This window comes from Mytilus californianus, unplaced genomic scaffold, assembly GCF_021869535.1.
Source record: "Mytilus californianus isolate M0D057914Y unplaced genomic scaffold, xbMytCali1.0.p SCAF_11, whole genome shotgun sequence".
Lineage (NCBI taxonomy): Eukaryota > Metazoa > Mollusca > Bivalvia > Mytilida > Mytilidae > Mytilus > Mytilus californianus.
Window position 1 is genome coordinate 35483708 of NW_026262593.1, and position 20834 is coordinate 35504541.

General features: G+C 32.3%; 1 protein-coding gene across 1 annotated transcript; it reads left to right on the forward strand.

The window, feature by feature from the left end:
• The first annotated feature begins 11445 nt into the window (after positions 1 to 11445).
• Positions 11446 to 15081, forward strand: LOC127719977 (protein artichoke-like). The gene is made up of 2 exons (XM_052226357.1): positions 11446 to 11586; positions 12538 to 15081. Exon 2 carries the CDS (start codon positions 12743 to 12745, stop codon positions 15065 to 15067), a length of 2325 nt encoding a protein of 774 aa, XP_052082317.1. The 5' UTR covers positions 11446 to 11586; positions 12538 to 12742; the 3' UTR covers positions 15068 to 15081.
• The last annotated feature ends 5753 nt before the right edge of the window (positions 15082 to 20834 follow it).

The window sequence follows — 20834 nt, forward strand, 5'->3', positions numbered from 1 at the left end:
CGTTAGAGAAATAAAGATCACTTCAACTTATGTCAAGAAAATACAAATATTGTTCTATATAAATTTTCTGTTATAAAATTTCGAAATCATTTTAAATTCAGGAATGTATCTCCCTCCTGCATAGCTCTAATACATTGGCAGGGTTTGGCTATACTTTTGATCCTTTAATGGTTTAATTAGCTCTTCAACGTTTGTATTAGGTTTTGGACTTTCGAATATTTTGGCATCGAGCATCACTGAAGAGACATGAATTGTCGAAATGCGCATCCGTTAATGTTATTAGAATTCCTAAATAATAGTTTGGCATTGACACTGTTTTGATAAAAAGCACCGCTGATGATGCCGAAAGTAGCATGAACGTTTGATTAAACGAGGTCTGTTCCCAAACAAAGCATAATAGGTGGAGAACTGTATATTCACACAACATGAAACCACGAGTACGTAAAAGCGGTACAACACCTAAAGAAACTTACTACTGGGCAGCATAGATCAGAAATGACGTACAAAAAAAAGCGCAAGTGTGATAAGATATACATAAAGCATGACCGCTATTATCGTGACAACCCGGAACACAAACAACAATGCAACAAACGCATGTTATCAAATCTGAAGCAAGTTAAATTCAACCCATGCTTTTCAATAATGTAAAAATAAGGAGATGTGATAATGAATGCCAATGCAATGATCGCCAATTGAGACAACTATCCGATAGAGTTTAAATAAAGTCGATGTAAGCAAGTTTAAAACAAGAAGACTGACCAAGGCACAGTCGCAGATAGGAAGTAGTATAAATACTATACTAGTATGTTAAAAAAATAAATAAAACACTACAGCGTATAAACCAATTAACAGAAGACCAACATTAGTCCATTCGAAGAAAACTCATTTTAAGTAAAAACCAGCGACATCTGGAATGTTGACCTTGTTATCATGCCAGCTTTTATAAGACGCATACATTGGTACAAGTTTCTGCTGAATGAAATTAACGTTTTCTGCAAATAAGCATAGTCCGTTCCACCGATAAAAAAAAATCAGAATAGAATTACTTGAATTGTCATCAAAACTGAAAGAAGAAAAGTATAACAAAAATACCGAACTCCAAGGTAAATTCAAAAAGGAGACGTCCATAAAAACTGACAAAATAAAACGTTAACAATCAACGGAACGAGTGGAAAACAATTGTCACATTCCTGACTTGGTACAGGCATTTTGCGAAGAAACTGGTTGGTTAATTAAACCTGGTTTTATAGATAGTTAAACCTCCCACTTGTATGACAGTCGTTTATAGTTCCGTTACGGAAGAGGTACGATTCGGACGCATGATTTCCATAGTGTTGTTTTTCATTTTGTATACTCTTGTTTTTATATTTTACTGAATTTGTACTTTATCTGGAAAGTGTATATGTCATAATGTTTTACTATACTGTAGGTTCTATCAACAACAAACACGTTTTTTGATTTGTTGTAGTCCTTGTGTTATATATCATGCAGTTTGCAACATTCTAGCAGCGCCTGCATACGGAATATATATCTCCCAATTGATACGATATTCCCGGGCTTGTATTTCCTATCATGATTTCCTTGATAGAGGATTGCTGCTCACAAGGAAGCTATTTAACCAAGAGTTCCAAATGGTGAAGTTGAAATCATCCCTTGGTAAATTTTACGGACGCCATCACGAGTTGGTTGACCGTTATGGAATAACCGTTTCACAGATGATATCGGATATGTTCCTTATGTCGTAACTACAGTACCCTTCCCTTTTCACGAATGTGACCTACCGAATTAGACTTTTTACCGGATTTGTAATAAATAAGCAACACGACGGGTGCCACATGTGGAGCAGGATCTGCTTACCCTTCCGGAGCACCTGAGAGCACCCCCAGATTTTGGTGGGGTTCGTGTTGCTTAGTCTTTAGTTTTCTTTGTTGTGTTATCTGTTCTTTTATTTGTCTGTTTGTCCTTTTATTTTTGGCCATGGCGTTGTCAGTTTGTTTTCGATCTATGAGTTTGACTGTCCCTCTTGTATCTTTCGTCCCTCTTTGTTTTTTACGTGAGTTGTGTAGTATGGCTGTGATGTATGTTCACACAGTTTTGGCTCAGATTTATTTGTATGTTTGTTTGAATTTTCAATTCAGTTGTGTTTGTATGTCTGTAATGTATGTTTACATAGTATTGGCTGCTGAATTCAATTATAGAATTGAAACGGAAACGCGGAATGTTTCTGTTTGGATTGCCCACTCAATTTTGTCAATATAACGGAACTATAAACAACTTTCATACAAATGAGAAGTTTAATTAGCTATAGAACCAGTTTTAACCCACCCATTTCTTACAAAAATGCTTGTGCCAAGTGCGGAATATGACAGTTGTTTTACATTTGTTCCGTAAGTTGATAAAGTTTTTGATTTTGTCAGATTTTAAACAGTGTTGTTTTGAATAGTTCGTTGATTTTGCGACATATTTTGATGTTAAGATAACAAGAACTTTATACACATTCAGCTGTAAAACTTTTATACTGACCGATTATGGACTTTCCCATTTTAAAATTTACCTTGGAGTTCAGTACTTTTGTTAATAGTATTTTTTATCGATATACGAATCTCATAAATTCATTAAGATGATACAAATCAAGGTAAATATAAATTCTGAGAGAATCGCATGAACTCCAAAAGGAGTGAAACTGATTGCGTCGATAGGGTAAGAGTCTCCTGTTACATGCACTACTGTAACAACAGCCGGTGAAAAGGCCGTGAAATGTCTGTGAAATATCACAGGGCCGTGAAAACCCCGTGAAAATACCCCGTGACTTTTGTAAAAAAAATATTTCTAAAGGCCGTGAAAAATATTTGATGTTAGAAAAAGACCGTGAAATTTCAATATCCCGTGAAAAGGCCGTGATAATTTGTCCTTTCATGCTTAATAAAAAATATCACGGCCTTTTCACTGGTTGTTGAAACCAGTGAAAAGGCCGTGATATTTTTTCATGTCAATTTTTTCTTATCCTAATTCAGATTTAAAACATCCCATGTGATTATTGTAATATGGTCTAATTATTTCCACTCACATTTTACTAAATATCCTATAAACTTTTCATTATAAATATGTCTGTTTAAATATTATTATATGCAATACTACTGTACAGGACTGACTTTTAAATGGAACCATTCATTGTTATAATTAATGACTTTGTGCCAATAAATATTTTGTATTTAAAGAAAAGTATTTTGCTTCTCGTCTATACATTATTATAAACAATGTAAACATTAATCTTAATTGGAACCGAAACATGTAAAAACGAGAACTTCCCGGAATATCAGACCGTATCCGGATTCGTGTTTCTTTTAGAGTAATTGTAACATTTCCGCTTGGAAATTTGAAAGACGCCGAAGCGGAAGGTCGATTAATATTTACTTTATAGATGCAAGACGAGTGACAGCAAGTTTGAGGTAAGTTAAGTTATTAATATTTTATTCTTATATGCATCATATCACCAAAATGTTGTTGACGTTTGTGACCATTTCCATTGAACTGATAATAAGTGATTTTCATTGAATTTGCCGAAACCGCGCAAACATGTTCCATGTGATATATTCACTTATATTCGAGTCTGTTGCACTTGATTCCTTTAATCATTTCGATTAATATTTACTTTATAGATGCAAGACGAGTGACAGCAAGTTTGAGGTAAGTTAAGTTATTAATATTTTATTCTTATATGCATCATATCACCAAAATGTTGTTGACGTTTGTGACCATTTCCATTGAACTGATAATAAGTGATTTTCACTGAATTTGCAGAAACCGCGCAAACATGCATGTGATATATTCACTTATATTCGAGTCTGTTGCACTTGATTCCTTTAATCATTTCGGTTAATGTTTTCTAAGACTTACCGGATCCTTTAAATACGATTACGATTTTGTTTTGTTTATGTATTTGGGGAAAAAAGGGGGGTCCTTTTTCCCCACACTGGCGACATAAAATGACATTTATGTACAGTACACTACGTAGACATAGACAGGTAATTGGAAATGATTATAATAGCAATAAGTATCTCTGAAATGGAGTTCACTCTGATAATCAGAGGCGTAACCCCCTTTGAATGTGTCGGGAGCTATTTAAGTATTACTATTTTCTGACTTGGCCGTCAGGACACAGAGTTCAAAAGGGATTAATCAGAGGCGTAGCAGGAAAGTATTTAATATTTGTACGGCAAAATGTCCTTTCTAGAAGGGTTTGTGCCATATCATAAGAATAATTGGTATGGCAATGAGGTGTTTAAAAAATAATTGGTATGGCGAATGTGCCTGCAGTAAAATTTGCTACGCCCCTGGCCCCCTGTAAAATAAATAGCTGTGACTCATTACGGCCACTTAGTCTAGACAAGTTTGGCTTTAGCCATACATATTATTACTTCAAATAAACATTTAAATTTAATAGTCTGTCTTTAAAGTGTCTTTAGTCTTTAAAAAAATCTAAAAAAAATAATATAAGATGACAATACAGAACTTCGTTAACTAATGATGCCATATTGGATAGGGGGCAGATTTTCTGGAAAATGGTATGAAAATATGGGAAAACCTATGCATGTTTCCAAGTGGCTGTTGTTTCAATGATGTTTTTATACGCCCGTCAATTTTTGACGGGACGTATTATTGTTTACAAATGTCCGGTGTCCATCCGTCTGTCTGTCCGGCGTAAACATGTCGCACCGTAACTTGAGAATGACTTATCCAAATTTCATGAAACTTAAGATAGTTGTTTCTTATGATGATCAAACGATCTGTATACTTTTTGGTGAAAATAAGATTAAAACTTTTTGAGTTACGGGACTTAGTAACTAAAACAGGTGTGTGTTTTTTTTCACATGTCGCGCCGTATCTCAAAAACAATTTATGATTATTGCTTAAAACTTTACACACTTCTTAGTTGTTTCTAATGATCTGTATACTTTTTGGTGATGATTCAAAATTTTATTTTTGAGTTATTGAGTATTTTGTAAAAAAAGGGGGAGAAGTTTTTCACATGTCGCGCCGTATCTCAAAAACGATTTATGATTATTGCTTAAAATTTTACACACTTCTTAGTTATATTAATCTTAAGATCTGTATACTTTTTGGTTTTGATTCAAAATTTTATTTTAGAGATATCGAGTTTTTTGTAAAAAGAAAGGGGGGTTTTCACATGTCACGCCGTATGTCAGAAACTATTTATGCTTATTGCATAAAAATTCACACACAAGACGACGGGCGCATCATGCGCTCATGGCGCAGCTGTTTATTTAGTATTTTTCATACCATTTTCACCTCCAGTATGAAAATCTGCCCCCTTTTCAATATGGGGTCATTAACCATGAAGTCCTGTATTGCATGGAATAATATTGTAGCTGTTTTAAGTACATGTATGTACATAAATGCAAAAAATTAATTTGAATATATAAATAGTTTTTTTATATACATGTATAATATATGTAATGTTTCTTTATTTATTCTAGGAATGAAGAGCAAAAGGATATAGATGTCTTTATATAAAATAGTTCAGGAATCCAGTTGGAAAGAAGAGCTTTTCAGTTAAAAGTATTTCCTAGGAATTAACAGGAACTTCTATAAATGTTTTTCTGGAATAGTTATTCAAAAGGGCAGTGAAGTGAAGGATTACATTAGAGAAATATTGCTGAAGTGGTAAAATCAGACCTAAGAGATGTACAAAATTTGTACAATACATGTTACAGCTGACTTTAGCTACTTAATCACATTGACATTTGTGTGCTTTTATGTTTTCTTTACATAATTACTACAGTTCTATTAAAATTAATATTTTTATTCTTTGTCACAATTATTACTAAAAAATTTTTTTTGTTAAATTATGGCCTGCAAAATACATTTAACATTTTACAGGAGTTTTCACAATCAGTGAATGGCTGTTTATCACAGTAGTACATGTACATTTCACGGTCTTTTCACAATGGGCACATAATTTTAATACGACTTTTTCACGGTGTACATTTTTGTTTTTCACAGGGTTTCTACGGTCTTTTTACCCAAGTTTTCAGTTGGCACCTTTTCACGACAAATAAAGGCATATACTGTACTATATCTACATTTCACGGTCTTTTCACAATGGGCACATAATGCATCATCACGACTTTTTCACGATGTACATTTTTTTTTTCACAGGGTTTCTACGGTCTTTTCACCCAAGTTTTCAGGTGGCACCTCTTCATGGCTTTTCACGACAGTCATTCCACGGCATTGTCACGGATAAGTTTCACGGCCCACCGTATATTAACCGTGACAAACACTGTAAAAATCACCAGCATTTTTACGGACATTTTCACGGCCAATCTACGGGGCATTGTTCCAGTAGTGATGCATGCATGCATCACACGCCATGTCAAAATATCGCAATCGGGATAAGGACCAAATCGACAAGTGTCAAATTTAAAATTTGACAACCAAAAGTGTATTAAGTTCTTGAAATCTTGACATCGAACATGTCGCAAATAAAGGCAACAGCAGCACACCGCTGTTCGAAATTCATAAATCGATTGAAAAAAAACAAATCCGGGTCACAAACCAAAACTGAGGGAAACACATCAAATATAAGAGGAGAACAAAGACACAACAGAAACACTAAAATGCAACACACACAGAAACGAACCATAAGATAACAATAGCCATCTTCCCGACTTGGCACAGGACATTCCAAGAAACAATGGTTGGCCGATCCTGGCCTTGTGGCTAGCCAAACCTCCCGCCTCAATGGCAATGCCAAATATAACACTAAAATGACAACATTACATAACAGGACTACAATACAAATAAATGGAAGAACATACAGGACAGAGAAACACACAAATAAACAATCTAATAGAAAATTACGACAAGCTAATAGTTATCAAAAGTGCCAGACCTAAAGATGAAGAGCGTGGATGACCCAAAATTCCAAAGAGTTGTGCCAAATACGGCTTGGTTATCTGCCTGGGATAAGAAAATATTTAGTATTTAGAATAATTCATATTTTTGCAAACAGTAAATTTATAAAATATAAAAATGACCATATAATTGATATACATGTTGAGTTGTCTCATTGGCACTCATACCACACCTTCTTATATCTAACACCGAAGTGGTGACTAACTACAGAATAAAAACGAATACGTAAAACAACCTAGATCAGCACATAAAAACAACTCAGCCGAACAACGTATTGTATGTCAGCCGAATAGATCGACGCACAAAAGTGACGTCACAGGTAAATTTCTAAAAATTTCCAAAAAATAGCATAGAATTTAAGATTAGGTTTGTAATACTGATGTTACATGTATTTAATAACAATGAAAATTACAATACTTATTTATATAAAATTGTGTTATTAATTAGATAATTAATTGTATTATCTAGCTATGTCGGTATTTCTTCTAAATCAAACTGAAAAACAAATACATAGTGCAAGTTTAGTTGACCCAAACTAAAATCTTATAAATGAACTGGGTGATAAATTATCTTTACACTCACACTAAATAGAACAGAAAAAAGTAAGAATTACAACTACAAACGATAAGACATTTGACAATAACAAATATAACATCAAGACTAAATACAAGAATTTTGGATAGCAAAATACCGTGACACGTGTTATAGCAATGCGAATTTACACTCAGCAAAACAGTCACAATTTAACAAAACATTCAAATCAAAACTGTTTAAATACTTCAGTACCACATAAACATACTATTATAATAGCGTTTTACGTATAGAACTTGATACGTCACACGCAATCATGTTCATATTATACAGACTTTATTTACACGGTAACCCCATAAAGCAAAAACTGAATGTATATTTTATGAAGAGGAACGACTGATATCGACAATACACGCGTACGAATTCAGTGGCCACCAACACCAATTGGTTGATCGATTCGGTGTTTCTGTATCTCCGTCAAATCGCAATCGACTTATTTTAGTAGCCTTGGATATTAAGATATTTTTTCTGAACTGCAAACCTACCGAATGTGTTATATTGGCTATTTTGACAAATTGGCAGTCTGAATTTGCATGGTTGTCAATGCACGCATTGCATAAGACACTTACCATGTGGAAGACACTGGTATCTCTTCGTGTTGAATTCACGCGATTCTGTCGGTAATATTTTCTTGGTTTGTATAATCAAACATTCAAATTATGCACGTATTACTTGCGGCATGGTAGAAGTTCAAGTATTTTCTATGACAATCTGAATGTATGAAATGTACTCATCAGCAGATATTACGATATAATATCACTACAAACCAGTAAAAGTCTGAAATGACCTATATCTGTACTCGACTACTGATTTTTACTCGACCAGTCTGAATTGGTCTGAAATTTACTTGATAATACTCGACTGTAGTCTGAACCATACTTAACAGTCTGGACTTGTACTCAACCTTTACTCGACCAGTACTTAGCCATTTTATACGCGTCTGAACCATGCTCGACCTAGTCTGATCCATGCTCGACCTAGTCTGAACCATACTCGACCTAGTCTGAACCATACTCGACCAAGTCTTAACCAACCTAGACCTATTTTTTGTATCTATCTCTTGTATTTCATCAATTTAGGAACTGTTTTAACAACAGCTATTTCCCCTGGGTAGAAATTTGAACAACAATTTGAAATTAAAAATCTATTCAATATAGCATTGAAATCAAAATTTCACAATAAACATAATATAACTTCAACACCATATTCATCAACACTTACATATATATATATCACTTTTAAGATAAAAGTAAAACAAGCTGATCAAATAATGTCAAAACTGATTTGTGACTAATATTTTCAATGTTATTCAAATTTTTTTGAATGTTTCAGATATAGTTTATGGTAACTGGATAATTTTCACCATTAATTAAGCCTAGTTTAGATTTATGGTGTCAGTTGAGTTTAGTTAATAATGCAGTGAACATTTTTTTTTATTATAAAATATATATAAAATAGTATATAAAGCAACTTAATAAATTTAAAAAATGACACCTTTGTTTTGTTAAACCAAGAATTTAATATAATCATGATAATAGAACTTCCATAGCAATCCTTGATAACCTTTTGAAAAAGGAAATGTGTTCCAAAGTGACAGTAAAAGTTTATTTCAATTAAATTTATATAATTTTTGTCAAATTTAAAGACATTGCATACAAGAAGCACTTTAATAAGGTTTAAATACCCAGTACATGTGTGTTTTAATTTCAGTGATTTGTTGGCTGTTGTTACCTCATTAAAGAGATAATTATATAACTATTGTATGTAACCATAAAACCTATGTAGTTTTTATTTAGGAATTTAGGAAAATTAAGTTTAAAAAAAACATGCCAAACAAGAAGCACCTTAAGAAGGTTTAATACCCTCAGTATAGGTGTGGTTTTTAGGAAAAAGATTTTTTTAAACAGAACTCTAAAACTTTAAAATTAATATAATTAAATTAGGTAAACGGACAGAAAGTCGCAGGACAAAAAGCCACAGGACATAAATTATTATATAGGATAATTTGATTTAGCTATCTCTATTTGATGAATCTGAGTATCATGTAAGGATGTAATAATCTGTTTTTATATATAGCTTTATTTTATCGTGGCTGCTGTCATGTCAGTTAATAAGAAATTTATTTTAACAGTTACAATTTAAAAAAAGTAGAGGTTATTTGGGCAAGTATGGTTCAGACTGGTCGAGTATTGTTTATACTGAAAAAAAATAGGTTGAGTACAGGTCGAGAATGGGTTAAGACTGTTTCAGACTGGTCGAGTAATAGTTCAGACTATTTTCAATGGCAAAGATAAGGGTCAAGTACAAATCAGTACAGTCGAGTATGGTTAAGACTGGGGTCGAGTAATGTCGAGTACAATTCAGAGTACAGATATAGGCCATTTCAGACTTTTACTGGTTTGTAGTGTATAGAACAAGATGATGTGAACAGTGGTAAGATTGCCAATGAGACAACTCCGCATCAGAGAAATGACGTTGAAGTTAACAATTAAAGGTAACTGTACGGTTTCAACAATGAGCAAACACAATATCGCATTGTAAGTTATAATTTATAAAAGGCCCGGAAATTGACAAACGTAAAACAATTTAAACGAGAAAGCTAACGACCTGATTTAAGACGGCATATCAACAGGTAAAGTACTTTTTGCTTGTTTTAAGTAACTGCGAGCATTCATTGATACGGTACTGTTGATGACTGCGTAGCTTATAGTTGTGTTTGCGGTTCGTTATGCTGCAGGTATTATAGAGTGGCAAAGTCCTTTGGAGTTCTGTACTAACTCAGACGCACATAATTTTATTTCCTCCGGTGGCCCCAATAAAATAGTTGCTCATATCAGGACAGAGTATAAATCAAAAATGACTACAGCTGACTTAAAGATATTGGTTTTAAATCGTGTATAAGTCTTGAAATTCCATTGGTCAACCACATTACCGTCTAAGTTCCAGCATTCCCCGGAAGATATATCGTTGATGTTTTAACATAGAGGATTATCTTGTTTTAGTGTGCAGCAAATTAGGTTCAACTTTGGATATGAGGCATATGCCTGTGAAGAACTTAGAGTGAAAGGCAACATTACGAAACGGAGTTTAGCAATGCGTAAAATTGCCGGTTTTCAAGAAGATGGTCATTGTTATTCTAGCTAACATGCAGAGTTGGAAATATCTGCTGGTAACTTTTAGACTTTTTGAAAAATCGAAAGCTGACATATTTTCCCCCTTATTTGGCGGTTTTTTGCTTATAGTTGAATAATGTTTTGAACTATAACTTACTTTAATAACGGCGTGGTTTGGTTGACACTATTGAACTCATTAGTTGGATTAGTTTGGTGGATTTCATTGTAGCATAAGACCATAGCATGTTGAATCATGTTCACGTCAAATACACATGTCTTGAGCAGGATGAACAGGAATCAAAACATAAAACATCGGTATTTGAACTCTGGCACTTACCGAACCAATACATAAACACCGATTATGTATCTTAATATTTGTCTGACAATCTAGTACCATGGGCTCGCTTAGTTTGATAATAAAAGGTAAAATGAAATTGTTAATTGAATGTAATAAATGTATATATATAAGGACTAAAGACTATTTGAATGAATGCAACTGAACACAAATAATTGCTAACGTTTCATGTACATAGCGTTAAAAACTAAAATTATTATTATTTTTAATTCATTAATCTCACATTGTGTTAGTGAAAACCAGCAATAAATACACATCGTTTTATCTGTTTATCTAAAACTACAAACTTTTTATAACCAATGTCATTACTAGTAGTTTTACCATTGTACTTTTTGTCGCGTTTAAATGGTTTCAATCTTTCCACGCCAGTGTGCATTCATGTACAAACAAACGTTTAAATCATAAATCTTTAATACACATTAGCATAAATCTCTGTTACATGTATGTTATTTTTATACCAGGAGGCGTTAATTGTCACCCAAACATGTATATGCAATTAATAATCTGTCGAGGCAACTAAATGGAAATGCATTTCTTCCGACGTTATAAAGCCACGAATACTTATCATTTGCGAGAGTATCTTTAACGGTGAGTAATTGTATATAACATAGAAGATAAAATATGAAAAAAAAACACCTTATAAATTTCATGCATCCGAAGCGCTTAATTACTGGATCTACCTTTACGAGGAACGCATGTAAAGCAGAAGAACCGAAACAGTTGAAGAGCTATATTACCTTGTGAATAAGTGTAATCTTTCACGTTTTTCATTGTGAATAAGTATTCTCCTGCAAGTTTTACAGTGTGAATAAGTATTCTTCATCAAATTTTACCTTGAGAATAAATGTTCTCCTTCAAATTTTACTTTGTAAATACGTATACACCATCACGTTTAACCTTGTGAATAAGTATTCTCCTTCAAATTTTAACTTGTGAATAAATATTCTCCTTCAAGTTTTACCTAGTGAATTAGTATTCTCCTGCAAATTTTACCTTGTGATACTTTTTCTCCATCAAGTTTTACCTTGTGAAAAAGTATTTTCCTTCAAATTTTACCCTGTGAATATTAAGTAGTCTCCTTCCAATTTTACCGTGTGAATAAGTATTCTCCTTCAAGGATTACCTTGTGAATAAATATTCTTCAAGTTTTACATTGTAAATAAGAATTCTGCTGCAAGTTTTACCTAGTGAATAAGTGCTCTCCTTCAAACTTTTCCTGGTGAAAACGTATTCTCCTTCAAGTTTTACCTTGTGAATAAGTATTCTCCTTCAAATTTTACCTTGTGCATAAATGTTCTCTTTCAAGTTTTACCTTGTGAATAAGTATTCTCATGCAAATTTTACCTTGTGAATAAGTATTCACTATCAAATCTTACCTTGTGTGAATAAGTGTTCTCCTTAAAATTTTACCCTGTGAATACGTATGGATTTCTTTATCAAGTTTTAACTTGTGAATAAGTATTCTCCTTCAAATGTTACCTTGTGAATAAGGGTTCGTTTTCTGCCTGACGTAATATTGTAGTTTGTATTCTTTTTCAGAGAAGACTCGAAGTACCAAGAACTCGTCGCCTTTTTTCACCACCCTCAGTATAGTTGTAATTCTGATTTGAAATTATATGCGACATGCGAGTAGACTGCCTTTATGTTGTTTTAAGCACGTATTGAATAGTAAAAAAAGTGTGTTCTCATTCCTTGGAATACATAAATAATTTAAATATATCATTGAGATGTTTTAATATTGAATATGCATTTTCTTTGGCATTTCAATTTGATGACATTACAACCCTGGTTAAGCACGATACTTATGTTACCAATTATACAATGCTGTGACTATGACGTATTGACGTTCGACGAACCACCAAAATATGATTTAGATTCAAAGCACGTGACTACAGTAGATCGGTATGTGTATGTACAAAATAGAGATGTAGAAACCAGATGCAATCTTAATATCAACAAAATTTTAAACAGCTTTACTTTTCATGAAGAATCGTTTGTCGTTGGTCTTCTTACCTTTCATTGCGAAAGGAATGTCAAAATATCATTCGATATTCAAATACAGCCGTTTTTGTCAACTTTTGTAATAAGCCATATAGAGTTTGGTTCGTGTATTCTTAGTATTACGGATCTAGATATGTTGCTCTTAAAGTCGAAGGCTCGAGTTCTGCTAATGCATGGCGTGCAGCTCATTACCGATGCCCACACTAATTGCTGTGAAGGTTTCAATAAGCTTACATCTTTAGCAATGATTGCTATGGGTGAGGATGAAATGAACCTCATAAAGAGAATATTTATATCTTCAGATTCACTGAAAGAAATTTTCATTTTTGGATGTACAGGAATTGTGAAACAATCACTCATACAAGAAAAATTCCCCAAACTGCAACTCTTAGATTTGTCACATTGTTCTGTAGAAGGAATTTTAACATTTCCATGGACTTCCAGTATAGCCTATCTTCCTGAGAACCTTTCAGTGTCAGAAAATTTCGTAAATCAGGATCCGATTTATCAACGTTTAAAAATTCCAAAGACTATATTTCGTAGAGCGTTGAAATTAGTAAAAAATGGAATAGTTATCCCTGAAGAAATTCAACTGAGTGGTAACTTACACTTCGTTGAAATTTCCGATAATCTTATCATTAAACTTACATGGCAGATGTTCATAAAAGTGCACGGAATGCAGTGTTTGATATTAAAAAGAAATCATATAATAGAAGTAGAGGAGTTGACTTTTGCAGGTCAAAGTGGGCTATTGTATTTAGATATTAGTTACAATGAAATAAGAACACTACCTCCTCATATTTTTGATGCTCTGCCAGACCTAATTGATTTAAATCTAAGTCATAACAAATTGCACAGGCTTCCAAATGAGATATTTATTCGTCTCAACCGTTTAGAAAGGCTCGATATGGACAATAACTTAATTAAAACAGTAAGCAATACTATTCTTCCAATACATAGTGTACAACTGAAATCTGTTAGTTTCAATAATAATCCACTGCAAGATTTTCCTGTTTCGATACTGTATATCAGAAGTTTGGAAAAGGCAGAATTACGATATACTAATTTGTCGTTTAGCAATTTGGACACCATTCTGAGACGTGTTGATCGTTTATTGCTGATAAGAAGTATTATACGGTCGACTAGTCCTCTTTTTGCTAACATATTTGAAACTACAAACACATGGAGAAATTTAGATCTAACGGGCAGTAATATTTCTGGATTTTTCATTCCCGATGGTCTTGATTCGACTTCTAAAGAGACATTATTGATTATCCTCAAACATTTTAAATTCATTCTATATGAAAATAAATTTATGTGTCTTTCTGATATTATTCCCTTCAATCAATTAATGAAAGGATTCAAAGACCTTGGGCATTGGAATGGAGAAGAATATTTCTATACAGATTGGATTTGTGGTCACCCGAAAGAGGTCAATGGAAAGGCAGTCTTGACAATCGAAGAAGAAGATGTTTATAATGTTATTTATAGTAATAACTGTCCGTCTGATTGTAAATGTTTCAGATATGCACAAAGCAAAGTAACAACCATCGATTGCCGAAATAGAGGACTTTCTCATCTCCCTAAAAGTGCTCCTTCAGGTATGGTCGACCTATGGTTGGATTTGAATAATATAACGACATTAAATTTTAAAAAATATTTCTTCTATGTAAGACAACTATGTATGTCTGACAATATTTTGTCTGAAATTGATTCGGATATTTTTCGTAAAATGCCGAACTTGAAAATTTTAAAATTAGATAGAAATCTAATATTTTATATTCCTAAAAGTTTACAATCACTCACATTAGACCAATTAAAATTTGACCACAACCCACTTAAATGCGACTGTAAAACGCTTTGGCTGAAGAAATGGATGCTGAACAGAATTTCGTCGATTCAAAATATAACTGAAGTCACATGTCAAAACGAAGATGGCAAAATTAATCAGTTTATAGCTATTCCTGATGACGAGTTTTCCTGTTTGCAATGGTCAGCATACATAAATATCGCTATCATCAGTACAGTTATAGCTACAATACTCTTTGTAATATTTATTTGTATATAAACGTAGATTAAGAATTTTGCTTGTTTTATATACAATTAAATCGGATAAATACAAATGTCGTTTTCATGGATTTACGTCAAAATGAATGCACGACAACAATCATATAACAAAACCCAATCAAACAAAATATCTAAGGAGCAAAGTAAACAAAAGAGAGGTAAAAAGTAAAATCACAAAAATACTGAACTCCGAGGAAAATTCAATCGGAAAGTCCCTAATCACATGGCAAAATCAAATGACAAAACACATCGAACGAATGGACAACAAATGTCATATTCCTGACTTGGTACAGGCATTTTCAAATGTAGAAAATGGTGGATTGAACCTGGTTTTATAGCGCTAAACCTCTCACTTGTACGACAGTCTTATCAAATTCCGTTATATTTACAACGATGCGTGAACAAAACAGACATTATAAAAGATTCCAAAGGGACATTCAAAATCATATACCGGTAAGTCGAAAACGATATTGTAATTGTAGTATTTTGTTATTGTTCATGTTGAAAAGAAAACAAATCATACTTCGATGTAGAAGTATTGTATTGTATATATTTCACACTGTAGTATTTTTATTTAACATGCTTGAAAATTGATTAGATAACACAATATGGTTCAGAAAAATTTAATAAATGTATGTAGTCTCAATGTAAATGGTATAAACAATAGAAATAAAAGAGAGAGGGTTATGGAATGGTTAAAAGTTCATAAATGTGACATTGCTTTTTGCAAGAAACGCATTTTGACGAAAATGTTAGTAAAGAAATGTCGAAACATAAAGATTTTAATATTTTCTACAGTCATGGCACGACAGCAAGTAGGGGGGTCGCTATTTTAATTAGGAGTAGTTTAAACGTTACTGTTATTAATGAAAATCGAGACACTGACGGGAGAGAAATTCTGCTCAATATACAAATTGACGACACAATATTCACTTTGGTATGTATATATGCACCAAATTATAAAGCATCTAGAAATACGTTTTTTAAAAAGGTAAGTGATAATATAAAGGAATTTGGTATCGGTATACCGATAGTTGGGGGAGATTTCAATGATACTTTAAATGTTATAGATAGAAAAACAACACGACCAAATAGCCAGATTTCAAAACCAGTAAATAGTTTGAAATTAATGTTAAAATCAAACAAACTAATTGATATTTGGAGATGTTTGAATCAAAGCGTTCAACAATTTACATGGCGAAGGAGAGATAAAACTCAGGCAAGTAGAATAGACATGATATTAATTGGCTCAGATTTCAAGTCATTAGTAGAGAATTGTAAAATTAAACCAGCTGCAATTAATTCTACTGATCATCAAAGCGTTTTCTTAAGTATTAGATCTGGTGTGTCAGAAAGAGGAAAGGGATATTGGAAGATTAACAACTCTATTTTAAAAGAGGAAAAATACAAAGAGCTAATAAGTAATCTTATTCATAAATATACTAATGGAAATAATAATATGGATTGTCAATTATTGTGGGACGTTTTAAAAGTAGAAATAAGGGAGGTAAGCATAGCATATTGTAAAAATAAAGCAAAAGCAAACAGAGAACTAAGTCGGGAACTAGAAAAAAAAACTGGAAGAGAGAAATAGGTTAAGAGATGCATTACCTCAGGAGGATGCATATTTAGATGCAGAAATAAAAGATTTAGAATTAAAAATAGGTAAGATATACGAACAGAAAGCTAGAGGTGCACAGGTTAGGTCAAGGGAGAAATGGGTTGAATATGGGGAAAAAAACAATGCATATGTTTTAGGTTTAGAAAAACAGAGACAGGTAAAAAAGTCGATAAATAAACTGAGTGACGAGAATGGAAATATAACAACAGATCAGGCCGATTTATTAACAAAAATTAAGCAATATTATGAAAAACTGTACAGTTCAAAATGTCAAAAGAAAGATTTAGTCGAAAATTATATTTGTGAAACTGAATTAGAAATTAATTCAAATAACGTTGACAAATCAGTTTGTGACGGAGAAGTAACAATGGAAGAATGTACTTCAGCTAGTAATGCAATGAAATTAAATAAAGCACCAGGGCTAGATGGTCTTACAGTTGAATTTTATCAGATGTTTTGGGAAAAAATAAGATATTTTCTAGTCAAGGTTTTAAACACTGGTAATGAAAAAGGAAGTTTATCGCACTCACAACGTACTAGTATTTTGACATTATTGTTTAAAAAGGGGGATCATTTATTGTTGGACAATTATAGGCCAATTTCCCTACTAAATGTAGATTTAAAACTATTGTCTTTTGTTCTAGCACAACGCTTAAAGAAGATACTACCAAAAATTATTCATGAAGATCAAACAGGGTATATTAAAAACAGATTTATTGGTTTTAATTTGAGACAAATTCAAGATATTATTGACTATGCGGACGCATATTCGATTGAAGGGGCAATAGTTTTTGTAGATTTTACTAAAGCTTTTGATTCCTTGGAATGGGATTTTATGTTAATCACTTTGAAACATTTTGGATTTAATGAATCATTTATAAACTGGGTAAAAACATTATATACTCGGTTACAAACTTGTGTTATTAATAATGGATGGATCTCAGAAATATTTCATAACTCAAGAGGAATAAGGCAGGGGTGTCCCTTATCAGCTCTTCTTTTCGTCTTATCCGTGGAGATCATGGCTTTAAGACTTCGAAAAAACAGAGATATCAAAGGGTTCGTAGTTAAACTAGATAATAAAAATCATAGCATTAAAATTTCTCAATTAGCTGATGATACGACTTTATTTCTCAGTAATAAGAAGAAAATCAAAGCTGCTATGAATGAAATAGAAATTTTTGGATCATTTTCTGGGTTAACTTTGAATAAAAATAAAACAGAGGGTATATGGATAGGAAAACTGAAAAATAGTAAAGATAAGGTAGCCGGGATTAATTGGACAAATAAACCAGTCAAAGCATTAGGAATATATTTTGGTCATAACAGAGAAGAATGTGAAAAATTAAACTGGGAGAATAAAATTGAGAAAATGGATAAATTATTTCATTTATGGGGAAAACGTAATTTAACTTTAATCGGGAAAATTCTTATTATAAAAACATTAGTTTTACCACTTTTTACATTTCTGGCAAATGCCTGTACAGTTCCAGACAAATTTAGAAAAGATGTAGAAATTAAATGTTATAAATACATCTGGGATGGTAAACCAGATAAGGTTAAAAGAAATACCATGATAAAGTCATACGAAGAAGGGGGGTTACAAATGATCGACATACAAAGTTATTTTATGTCTCTGAAAGCATCTTGGGTAAGTAAACTCATTAGTAATGATATTTCAAACTGGAAGTTGATTCCATTAAAATATCTCAGTGTGGTGGGTATTAATTGGTTGATTTTTAAGATGAATTTTGAAAAGAAGAAAATTATAGAATATATAAAACACATCCCTGAATTTTATAGAGAAGTATTTAAATGTTGGGTAATATCAGGTGGTGGACAGACAAAAAAACCTACCAACTTCACAGAAATAAGAAAACAGGTAATTTGGGGGAACAAACTGATTAATTTCGAAAATAAAACCATTATTTTTGAAAATTGGATTAAGAGTAACTTGATATTTGTCAATGATATTGAAGATGACAATGGTAATATATCTCAACATTTTATTCTGCAAAAATTAGACTGCAAGAATAATTGGATTGCAGAAATAAATATTTTTAAAAAAGCCATCCCAAAAGACTGGCTTCAGACGTTAAAGTCTGAAAATTCTATTAAAAGTATTGTAAATATTCCTAGACAGAAACTGATCTGGAAAGGAAATTACATTGAGGCTTCAAGCTTTTCAACAAATATATTATATAAGTCAATTTGTAAAGATAAAATTGAACCATCAATTGGTGTTAGCAAATGGATGCGTATTTTACAAATTAATGAGAACCTTAGTATTAACCAACTATATGTTTTCATGTTTCATTATTTAGAAGAGAATAAGTTAAAAATATATAGATGGAAACTTTTACAATTCATATTACCAACAAAACACTTATTGTTTAAATGGAAACAGAAGAATGACGGTCTATGTAATGTATGTAACGAAGAAGAAGATTATAACCACTTTTTTATTTCTTGTCGATTTTTAGAAAAATTTTGGAAAAGTATTTATGAGTTAATGATAAAATCAAATTTAAATTTTGGAATATCGTTAAAGCAATTAGTCTTCGGATATAAAATTTTTGACAAAAATTATTTTGGTCTGAATTATTTCCTAACAATTTTAGGTTTTTCTATTTATAAATCATATTATGTATCTAATCAGAAATTGACAAATGTAAATGTTTATCAAATTTTTGTTCAAGAATACATTAAAAGATATAACGAAAACAGAACAATGAAATTTAATCCATTACTGAAGTCACTAAAAAGAAGTTTAGACGATGGAATAGAATAAAACATAATGCATTAAAATGTTGTAAAATTGTATTTCAAGAAATTTATACATATTATTATAATATATACATATATACCAGCAGCTGACTACTAACCTGGGTAATCAGTGGAATATAACAGGATACATCAAGAAAAGCTTGGTTTCTTTGTGTAACAATGTAACAAGCATATTTGGTGAATAAATATATAATGTCGTTAAAAAAAAAGAAAACGATTTGACAATGTCATGGCAAAAACCGAAAATAAAAACAAACAAAACAAACAACAGTATAGAAACACAACGTAGAACAGACTGAGCAACACGAAACCCACCAAAAACCGGGGGTGATCTCAAGTGCTCAGGAAGGGTAAGCAGATCTTGCTTCACATGAGGCACCCGTCGTATAATTTAGCTATGACATAAAACAACTTGAATGCCTCTCGCAGTGTTTTCTCAATTCAAATAGATGCACGATTCTAAATTACTAATTATAAACAAATAGTTTGATAATTGCTTGTTGACAAATTTCCCCTTGGATAACTAGACCATGCTTACACTTGTAACACAATTTGTGAATGTTGTAAGTCTTTTTAGATGCCCTAAGAAATTGATGTTTTAGGAATAACAAGGTCTTTAATAGTGATAAGAGTAATATTATTCATTTCAGACTTACTTTTTAATTTAACGTGTATATTGTTTTATGTATTGTAAATACATGCATCTTGTACAACAATAAGACCTAAGTGAAATATTTACAGAGCAAAACAATTCGTGTATTTGGAATAAAGCATTTTAAGGAGAAAAGGAGCTGGCGTTTTCTTTTAGCATTTCCTTGATAGAGGAATGTTACTGCCACAGAAGTTACTAAATCATTTCGAACATTAACAGTAATCTACAAACTTCAGAAAATAGATAAATGTATTCCAATTTTGTACCGAAATAACCTTTATATGAATAACTCATTAGGGACTTCAAAAAGAAGAATAAAGGGAAACACGTGAAGGAAGGTTTCATCAGTGTTTATTTATCGCATAGTTTTACAATCGCATGAAGGATGTTAACAAACTCATCATAAATGACATGATTAATATGTTCTGTCATAAGACATAGTACACGATGCCATATTTATCGACGCGCCTGTGTTTCACCAATCGAAGTTAATTTCCTGGTGAAGGTAAATCCAGAAATGCGCATCAAAACCAAAAGATGTACCCAATTAGATGCAATATGTGCACTACTAAATGCTAGAGTGTTTTGTCGTGAAGATGGCAAAACACTACATCAATTATGGAATTGTAGTTCATGTCTCTTCTGCGAGCTTAGTTGACGTGTAATAATATCAAATGTTTCAATTTCACTACAGAAGATGCGCATTTT

Bases quoted from the DNA above. Each gene is read 5' to 3' on its own strand.
- LOC127719977 (XM_052226357.1), top strand. From the start codon at position 12,743: ATGCATTTTCTTTGGCATTTCAATTTGATGACATTACAACCCTGGTTA.